At 38.3% G+C, this 9,259-nt stretch overlaps 1 protein-coding gene across 5 annotated transcripts; it reads right to left on the minus strand.

The window, feature by feature from the left end:
* Positions 1-1,278: 1,278 nt before the first annotated feature.
* LOC132871840 (uncharacterized) lies at positions 1,279-9,125 on the minus strand. Of its 5 annotated transcripts, none has more exons than XM_060906381.1 (6): positions 8,369-8,511; positions 7,431-7,515; positions 5,877-6,108; positions 5,690-5,744; positions 5,144-5,297; positions 1,296-1,998 (listed from the first exon to the last, which is right to left on the minus strand). In XM_060906381.1, the coding sequence occupies exons 3-6, from the start codon at positions 5,964-5,966 to the stop codon at positions 1,863-1,865; spliced, it is 435 nt and encodes a 144-aa protein (XP_060762364.1). In that variant the 5' UTR covers positions 5,967-6,108; positions 7,431-7,515; positions 8,369-8,511; the 3' UTR covers positions 1,296-1,862. The 5 variants fall into 5 exon arrangements, 3 of the variants coding, with proteins under 3 accessions (XP_060762364.1, XP_060762365.1, XP_060762363.1); XM_060906382.1 differs by having other exon boundaries at positions 7,419-7,515; XR_009651345.1 differs by having other exon boundaries at positions 1,279-1,998; positions 5,877-7,515; positions 8,395-9,125.
* Between the last annotated feature and the right edge of the window lie 134 nt (positions 9,126-9,259).

A 9,259-nucleotide genomic window follows, 5' to 3' on the forward strand; every position in this document is an offset into this window, starting at 1 on the left:
CCCACGTGGACGCGGGGAGAACATGCAAACTCCGCACAGAAGGTTCACTGACATGTATTTCCTACATTCTTCCTTTCATCAAGTCATTCTTGTCCTTAATTTTTTTTCTCTTATTCCCTCATTTTGGTTTCCTTCAATTCTTGTTAGAGAGAGAGATTGAAAATGAACAAGAAGGAAAATAAAAAGAATAAGAGAAAGAAAAAGAAGGAAGAGAACAGGAAGAAAGACATCAAAGAACAAATAAGATAGGAAGGAAGGAGAGAGGAAATATAGAGGAAGGGATAAAGAAAGACAGGAAACAAAAAAGGAATAGGAGAAAGAAAAAGAAGGGAGAGAATGGAAAGAAAGACAGGAAGGAATGAAGGAAGAGAGTAGAGAAGACTGAAAAGATGAAGAAAGGGAGTGAGAGAGATATGAAAATGAACAATTTTTTCATCTCTCTCCCTTTGTCACTTTCATGTCATTCATCTTTTTTCCATTCTTCTCTACTCTCTCTCTCCCTTCCCATCATTCTTTCATCAGTTCATTAATGTCCTTCCTGTTCTTGTCCTTCCTTTTTTCTGTTATTCCCTTATTTTGTTTTCCTTCTTGTTAGAGAGAGATGGAAAATTAACAAGAAGGAAAACAAAATAAAGAATAAGAGAAAGAAAACATAGAAGGACGAGAACAGGAAGAAGGACGTTAAAGAACAAATAAAAGGAAGACATGCGGCACAGTGGTGCAGTGGTTAGCATGGTCGTCTCACAGCAAGAAGGTTCCGGGTTCGAACCCACACTGTAAAAAAAAAATCCGTAAAAAAACGGATAAAGTCCTGGCAGTAAATTACCAGTAACTTCTCCGTTTACATTACGGCCCTTCCGTTTATTCTGTAACGGAGAATTCCGTATTTTTAGAGTAAATTCTCTGTCCATTCACAGGTATTTCTGTTCATCATAAAAAGGAGAATTCCGTAGATTTACAATACATTCTCTGTTCATTCACATGTACTCCCGTTCATTATAGAAAAGGAGAATTCCGTAGATTTACAATAAACTTTCTGTTCATTCACATGTATTCCCCTTCATTATAAGAAAGGAGAATTCTGTGGATTTACAGTAAATTCGGTTCTTTCACAGACACTTCTTTTAGTGGAAAACTGATAACCCCTTAGATATAAAGTCGATTTCTGTCCAAACTAGGAAAAAATGTCTTAAGGACAAATATATGAATCTGAATATGCATTACCAATATGTGATAGTTTAATATATATAAACAGAGATTGTTTTTGTCATCTACACAAAGTTAAGTCTTTTAATACAGTACATTACACACGTCTACACAAGGTGAGATGCCATTTTAGTAGTTTATTTCAATAATTCATGCTATGAATTCAGAGATGTTATCTTCATCAAATATTCATTATGACTAGCACACTGACATTTTTAAGAACATACAAAAAACACAAAATGATTTGATATTTGTACCTTTTAAATTGGATTGAACGGACAGGTCTATGGGAAGTCATGCTGTTAATTCACAAATAATTAATTCAAGAATATTTAACACCACCACAAATTTCATCAAGTATTCATTATGACTAGCACCCTGTCATTTTTAAGAACGTCATGCAACATACAAAACCCACAAAATGATTTGATATTTGTAACTTTTAAATTGGATTGAAGGGTGAGGTCTATGATTCCCAACAAACAGGTTTCAAAGTCTCTTAAGAAAGAACAAAAAAAAGAAACACACCTAAACGATTAAGGGGTGGGAGTTGAGGGGCATTCCAGACCTCAGCAGAAACTCAGCTTTGTGTGTGTGTGTGTGTGTGTGTGTGTGTGTGTGTGCGCGCGCGCATGCGTGCACATGCATGCAAATGTTCACATTTCCATCCAGGGGTTTTCAAAACTGTTCAGTTCACACAAGAACTTCAGAAGTCTTGGGGGCAAGTGAGGGTGTTTCTTTCCCTTCTTCTCAGCCTTTGACCCTCGTTCTGGATTTATTCCCAGGAAAACTCTAAAAGAATATTTAAAGTATTTTTAGATATGCTGTTGGAGTGATGTTATGACTTAACACATAGAATTTGCTTATGCAAGCTAGTTGAATCATACACTTTGGGGCCTGACCCGCACGGATTTTATTGAAACTTGAAACTTTTATTGAAACTTGGTGTGCCTTTTTACTGGGAAGGTAGAATCCCAGAACTACGTTTGCCTGAGTCTGGCATCAATAAAAAGGGAGAAAAAGCTAAGAATGTCTAATTAAGAGGGTGGTACACTGTACATTCATCCTTGTTTATGTCAATCAATCACACAGAGATTGTTTGGATGATGTCTTATCTGGCTCTACAAATAGCTCAAAGAGCAGGGAATACAGCGAGCAACAGAATATGAATTATGAGATGTTAATATACTAAATATTGAATATAGAAAAAGTTGTATTTTAAAATTAGTCAGTTTTTGCCTAGGACAGGATAGGTAGGATATCATGTCAATTTCATCAACAGAAAGTGTGGTCTTGGTCTCTAGAGTCATTGCAGAGATAATGCGACTTCTAGAGTGAAATGAGTTGTAGTAAAGTTGTAATAGAGTAGTGTCAGAGAAGAGTACCCCAACTGACAGGAGTTCCCCATCTGACACTCCACCCAAAATGCTCATGCTATTTTGGGCGGAGTGACAGGTTGGGTACGTACCGTATATCAGGTGGGCTAACCTTCTCTGATACTACTGTACTACTACAACTACTTTATTACAACTTATTTCACCCTAAACGTCAAATTATATGACAAGGACCAAAGACCAAACTTTCAGGAGATGTTATAATACCCCAACTTAAGTAGAAAAATGACTCATTTTAATGTAGCTTTTTAAAATTCAAATGACAATATTTTAATATCTCATAATCTATCATAATATTCTGATGATTGTTGTATCCCATGTTGGTTGTGTAATTTGTAGAGCCAGAAAAGAGCTTCCAAGCTAAATCAAAACCATTTCTATGTGACTTACCCTGACAGACATAATCAAGGATAAATGTATGGTGTCCAACACTATTAATCAAAGCTTTCTTAGTCTGTTTCTACCTTAAAGGCGCACTGTATTTAATACTGTATTTCCAGAATTAATTCTGCCCATTCACAAATGTCACCTTGTTCACAAATACTTACCACCACCATGAAATTTTAAGTATTCATAATGACTAGGAAAATTGCACTTTTCATTCATGAAAAGTGGGATCTTCATGTCCGCCATTTTGAATTTCCAAAAATTCTACATTTTAAGCTGCAAAACTTACACTATACTATACAATACTTTGGTACATTGGTTTATTACTTACGTAAATATTCATTAAAATCAAGTTTCATTAAAATCAGCCCCAAAGCGTCTGATTGCACATGAAATGAGCCTAATGGATTAATTGCAAAACAAATTGTAAATAGTTAGTACAATATTTAACCCTTTGAGACATGGCCTTATACATTTGCTGTTACCAGAATGGCAATGACCAAGTCGTAGTGCAGTACTAATGGCCCTCTGTTAGTAGTGTAGTACTGTCCAGTGAAGAAAATCACCGGAGCATCTCAGATGTGGAAAAATCTTTTTCTGCTTTTATTGAGCAGTGCCAAACTAACGTTTCGACGTTACCACGTCTTCATCAGAGTCGTTCATCGTTTTTTTTTTCGACTCTGATGAAGACGCGGTAACGTCGAAACGTTAGTTTGGCACTGCTCAATAAAAGCAGAAAAATATTTTTCCACATCTGAGATGCTCCAGTGATTTTCTTCACTGATTAGAACTCAGTCCTTTCCCGTGACGCACCAGATAGTGAGGAACAGAAGCGCGGTGGATCTACTTTTCTAGTGTAGTACTGTGTTTGTTAACTTTACAATGACCATTACAGCGTTCCACTAGTGGAACAGTGTGCATTATGGGGCTGCACTTTATTTTCAATTCTCACAAAATCAGAATTGGCAGAGGCTGAAAGTTGAAAAACTTTGAGCTTTTGAATTGTGTGTGAGGTGTCAAAATAGAACTTGTTGAAAAGAATCAGGGGACTGTCTAGAATGTGTGTGCCAAATTTCACCACTTTCTTTCACATGGTCCTATTGGCTGCCATATACATTATGGAAAAAAGATCTGTCACAACCATTTACCATACATTTCCATAGGCTGTCATAGACAAAGAATGTGGAGGAAAGATGCTGAATAAACCATATAGTACGAAGGATGAGCGACAAAAAAGGGCCAAACCGTGCCCTTTTGAATAAAAACATAAAAATCGGTACACATATCTTTCATGATATTCTGATTAATATAAGATGTGGAGGCGTTGCGAAAAATGCTGAATTTTCAAGATGGCTGCAAAATCCAATATGGCAAACCCATATTAATGAAACTACTGGGCACTTTGTAGTAAAAGCATGGAAAGTGGTACACAGTTACTTCTTCATGTGCTGATTAATAATAGAAATGGAGGCATTGCGAAAAATGCTGACGTTTCAAGATGGCTGCTAAATCAAATATGGCTAACCCATATTAGTGAAACCTCCTGGCACTTTGTAGTATAAGCATGGAAATTGGTGCACAGTTCTTGATATGCTGATTAATAACTGTCACAAAAACGTCACAAAAAAAGCTGAATTTGCAAGATGGCCACCAAATCAAATATGGCCAACTACTAGATTGCTCAACATATGAAGTATATTTGTGCTGATTTGCATGCTCCTACTGCAAAGTGCATGGTGGTTATACTAATATGGGTCAGATATATTTGATTTGGCGGCTATCTTGAGAAATCAGATTTTTTTTCTGCTATGCCTCTACTTCTAATATTAATCAGCATATCAAGAGCTAACTGTATCAATTTTCATGCATTTACAACAAAATACCTGATAGTTTCATCAATATGGGTTGGCCATATTGGATTTGGTGGCCATCTTGAAAATTTAGCATCTTTAGCATCGCGACGCCTCCATATCTAATATTAATCAGCATACCAAGATGGATATGTGTACCAATTTGCATGGTTTTACTCAAAAGTCGCTCGAAGTCGCTCGTCTGCCGTACTAAACAGTAGCCTTCACAGCAAAACTGCTTGTGCCCCCCCCCCCAAAAAAAACAAAAAACAAACAAAAAAAAACATAACAGTAAGAGTTGCTTACCTTTGAATGAACTCCAGTGTGAGAGCCATGTCTTTTGGGTACTTTATGTTAAAAACATAAAATGCAGCAAAAGTGTAGCTCAGAGCTACAATCATGGAGCTGATGTGGTTGTTTACGACTTCTTGGTCCACGGCGATTTTGTAATGATGATCACCTTAAACATGTAAAATTCATAAGAGAATATATTAACAAATGAAAACGGGTGGAACACGATACTTAATTATGAACTCCACGGCCACCTTGAAAGTGCTGGCTTCCAAACTTCTATTACTTCATGCACCGATCATAGAGTTTTAGCACACAAGACTTGATGGAAATAAGCCCACCCATTAAAAAGTTATTTCACAAACAAAACATAGAGTGAGTTTCTGAAAACAGAACAGACAAGAAGGGAGAAAGCGAATGGGGAAAGAGGAAGAGACAAAGAAGGGAGCGAGAAGCAGGAGAAAAAGACAGGAGAGAAGAAGCATGTGAGGAATGAGGAAGACAGACAGTGAAATCAAATCCATAACACATATTTTTTTTAATATCAAACAGATTACAAACCCATGGTAAGGATGCAAGGTGTGCTTTGCAGTGGTAGTGCGGCAGCAGCAGATTCCTGTTGTTAGGAAATAAAAGAAGAAATACTGAATAGCTGAATAACTATTTTTCCATCCAGAACAGTATGCCCCATACAAATACATTGTAGTTCATCATGAATAACACAGTGATAAAACATTTATAAACCCACCTCACTTGGGTGGAAGAGTTGTTCAGGCTTTTCTCTGAAGAATTTTGCGATCCCAGAGATCAGCTGTACTAGATCGTTACTGGGTGCCATCTTTATCCCCCTGGACTGTAGAAAGTCTTTGATGCCCTTTCCCTTTCTGGACACCTCCTCTGCCAGCTTTTATCATACACCAAAATGGGCAGGAACTGCAATAACCACCTGTTCTGGGCTGCATGGCCACCAAGTTTTGTTCCTTTGTTTGGAATAGCATTTGGCTTGTTACTGCTTTCACCTGGAAATGAACTGAGTCTTTCATTTAATAACTTGTAACTAAACCACTTCTCGTTCTTAATTAAGTACTGCAAATACATTGCCAGATCATAGTCCACAACACCCTCAAACAAATCATGCGCTAAACAGGGCGGCAGTCCAGGCTGACAGACATGAAAATGTGACAGTTTGTTAAACACACTGTTGCCTTTAATGCCCTGATGTGTGGTCACATCCGGGTGACTCTCCAGAAACTGCACAGAGTCATTATACTCAGTAGGATCTCTTGGAGTGAAAACTGTGAGAGGATTGGCCAAAAACGTGGGTCTTGTGACAAGACAGTACCTACAGAAATACTCAGCACAACTAAAATTTTCTGTGAACCCTCCAATCATGTGGGAACCCAGATTATCTCCCATAATGCATGCAACAGTGCCTTTCAATGTCTTATCCTCAAAGGAGATGCCCTTTTCCTCCAATTCACCCAAATCTGACACAAGCTCCCTGAAAACCTTGTCCACGCCAAAATATTTACAGTCTTTCTCTGAACAAAGCAGTACTAATTGAATCTGATCAACTGTTGATCTCAGATGTGGATGTAAATTACCAAGAGTGAAATACACAGCTAAAATTTTGTGCTTTTGCTTGGCAGATCCAAGAGGGTTAGCTACTTCAAAAGCATCCTGAAAAAGCATCACCTTTAAACTGTCTGGGTCTGTGGCAAACATCATTTGACCTAACAACATGCCCATCAGTAAAATCACAAAATACATGTATAGGCCTACCATGTTCAGCAAGGTCACCATTGTGCATCAGCTTTTTCAACATTGCCCTGAGACTGTCAAGTAAAGGAACATAATGGTAGTGTCGCCTCTTCCCACTGTCATTGTACCCCAGTGTCACTTCCACAGGGTGAACATAATTAAAGTGAGACTTAAAGTATTGCAGCCTGCGGTGGTGTGTTGTTAAAGGCCCACTGGCACATAAGGCTGCATGCAAAGGGCTCTGTTCGTATACGCTCTGTCCCAGACTTAGTAAGGTTTCATGTTGGACACCATACTGTTCCAATTTTAGGCCCAAAACTCCCATTGTGAATTCCTGCTGCACATCCTGCAGTGTTTTCATTTCATTGACAATTTCTGAAATGGTAGAGGCTGGAACTAAGTATTTAGTCTGTAAACCTAAACAAAACAGGGCCAGATTTTCAATGAACCTATCTTGTGCATTTTTGTCATTGTCTGTATTACCCTGACATACCTGACTGTGTACATCAGTGTCGGGATCTGTACTCACATATGTACTGACCTCTGGTGTGCTGTCTGTAAGACGAGCCTGTACATCTGATAAATAAATGGAAGATATTTGGGTCGTGTTCCACCCACGATGAATCCTGGAAATATGGGATGAGAGAGAGGTCTTCACATTAAAAGTACGACCACAGCCATCAAACGGGCACACAACATGGAGACCTTCTTGGATGTGGTCATTTAAGTGAGACACCAGCTGTTTAAGCTCTACATATTCTCTCGTGCAATAATTGAATGAACACTTTAAAGGCACAGACACACTGCGGTTCCAAGTTTGCCTAACACTTCTCTCAGGATGGGTTCGTGACATGTGAACGGCGAGGCTGTTGAAAGAAGAAAATCTCCTACCACAATCTCTAAGCGCACACGACATACGCACGTTGTTCAGGTGTCTGTGTGTTCTGCAGTGACTGACATATTCCGTGGATGACACAGACTTTAAACCACATATGCTACAGGTCAGCATGGTGGCAGGCAAATGGGACTGTGGCAAGTCCAACTTGATTTTAACTGAATAGACGGTTAATAGCTATATTCTCGTTAACGGCAATATAGCTATTAACCGTCTGTTCAGTTACCAACATGAGCCTTGCTGAGCTAACTTAGCTAGCAACTTGGGCGGCCAAACGGATTGTGGACGCTAAAAATTAAGTAAAAGCGAAACAGGACAACAGAGTCATGATAATGTAGACAAAACTATAACGTATGTTGTAAGTCTATAGAAATCCGATACCCTACATTTACGAGATGTAGATCCTAGCCTATTACGACATCACAAGTTGGCTGGTAATCTTGACCGCTCTGATAGCTGTGTCGTGGAAGATATTAAAAAAGACTAGACTCACGACATGATTCCAGGCTGTAGCCGATTAAATTGAACTACATACAAAGATGATTTGATTAACTGTGTAACTTATTATTAATAATACTATTTACCACAGAAGTGCAGTACTCCAACTCACTCAGACAGCAGAGAGCGATCAAGCGGCGGCTGCGTTCCCTCTGAAGACAGTCTCTCCCACAATGCATTGCGTTCTTCAAAATACGGGTAAATCATCCGTAGAATAATATTACGGAAAATTCCCTCCTAAGAATACGGTAGTTCATACCTTTTAATTACGGACATTTTTTACAGTGTGGGAAGGAAGGGAGAGATGAAAAAGTTGTTCATTTTCATTTCTCTCTCATTCTTTCATCTTTTCAGTCTTCTCTACTCCCTTCCTTCCTTCATGTCTTTCTTTCCATTCTCTCCCTTCTTTGTTTTTCTCTCCTATTCCTTTGTTTCCCTTCTTTCTTTTCATCCCTTCCTCTCCTTCATTCCTGTCTTCCTTTTATTTGTTCTTTGATGTTTCTTCCTGTTCTCATCATTCTTTGTTCTCTCTCTCTCTCTCTCTCTAACAAGAAAGATTGAAGGAAACCAAAATGGGGGAATAAGAGAATAAAAATTAAGGACAAGAATATGAATTGATGGAAAGGAGAGAGATGAAAAAAGTTGTTCATTTTTAATTTCTCTCTCATTCTTTCATCTTTTCAACCTTCTCGCTCTCTCTCCCCCCCCTTAATGTCTTTCTTTCCATTCTCTCCCTTCTTCAATTTTCTTCCTATTCCTTTTTGTTTCCCTTCTTTCTTTTCATCCCTTCATCTACACTTCCTCTCCTTCCTTTTATCTGTTCTTTGATGTTTCTTCCTGTTCTCATCCTTGTTTTCTTTCTCTCTTATTCCTTTATATTCTCTCATTCTTTTTGTTTCCCTTTCTTTTCATCCCTTCCTCTACACTTCCTCTCCTTCATTCCTGTCTTCCTTTTATTTGTTCTTTGATGTTTCTTC

This window comes from Neoarius graeffei, chromosome 23 (genome assembly GCF_027579695.1).
Source record: "Neoarius graeffei isolate fNeoGra1 chromosome 23, fNeoGra1.pri, whole genome shotgun sequence".
In the NCBI taxonomy this organism is placed as follows: domain Eukaryota; kingdom Metazoa; phylum Chordata; class Actinopteri; order Siluriformes; family Ariidae; genus Neoarius; species Neoarius graeffei.

What these genes read in the sequence shown, in the direction of transcription:
- LOC132871840 (XM_060906381.1), bottom strand. Translation starts at nt 5,966, where the DNA reads ATGGCACCCAGTAACGATCTAGTACAGCTGATCTCTGGGATCGCAAAA. An exon ending in AACTCTTCCACCCAAGTGAG is followed by an intron (nt 5,745 to 5,876) that starts GTGGGTTTATAA and finishes TCCTAACAACAG; the next exon opens with GAATCTGCTGCTGCCGCACT. An exon ending in ACCTTGCATCCTTACCATGG is followed by an intron (nt 5,298 to 5,689) that starts GTTTGTAATCTG and finishes TACATGTTTAAG; the next exon opens with GTGATCATCATTACAAAATC.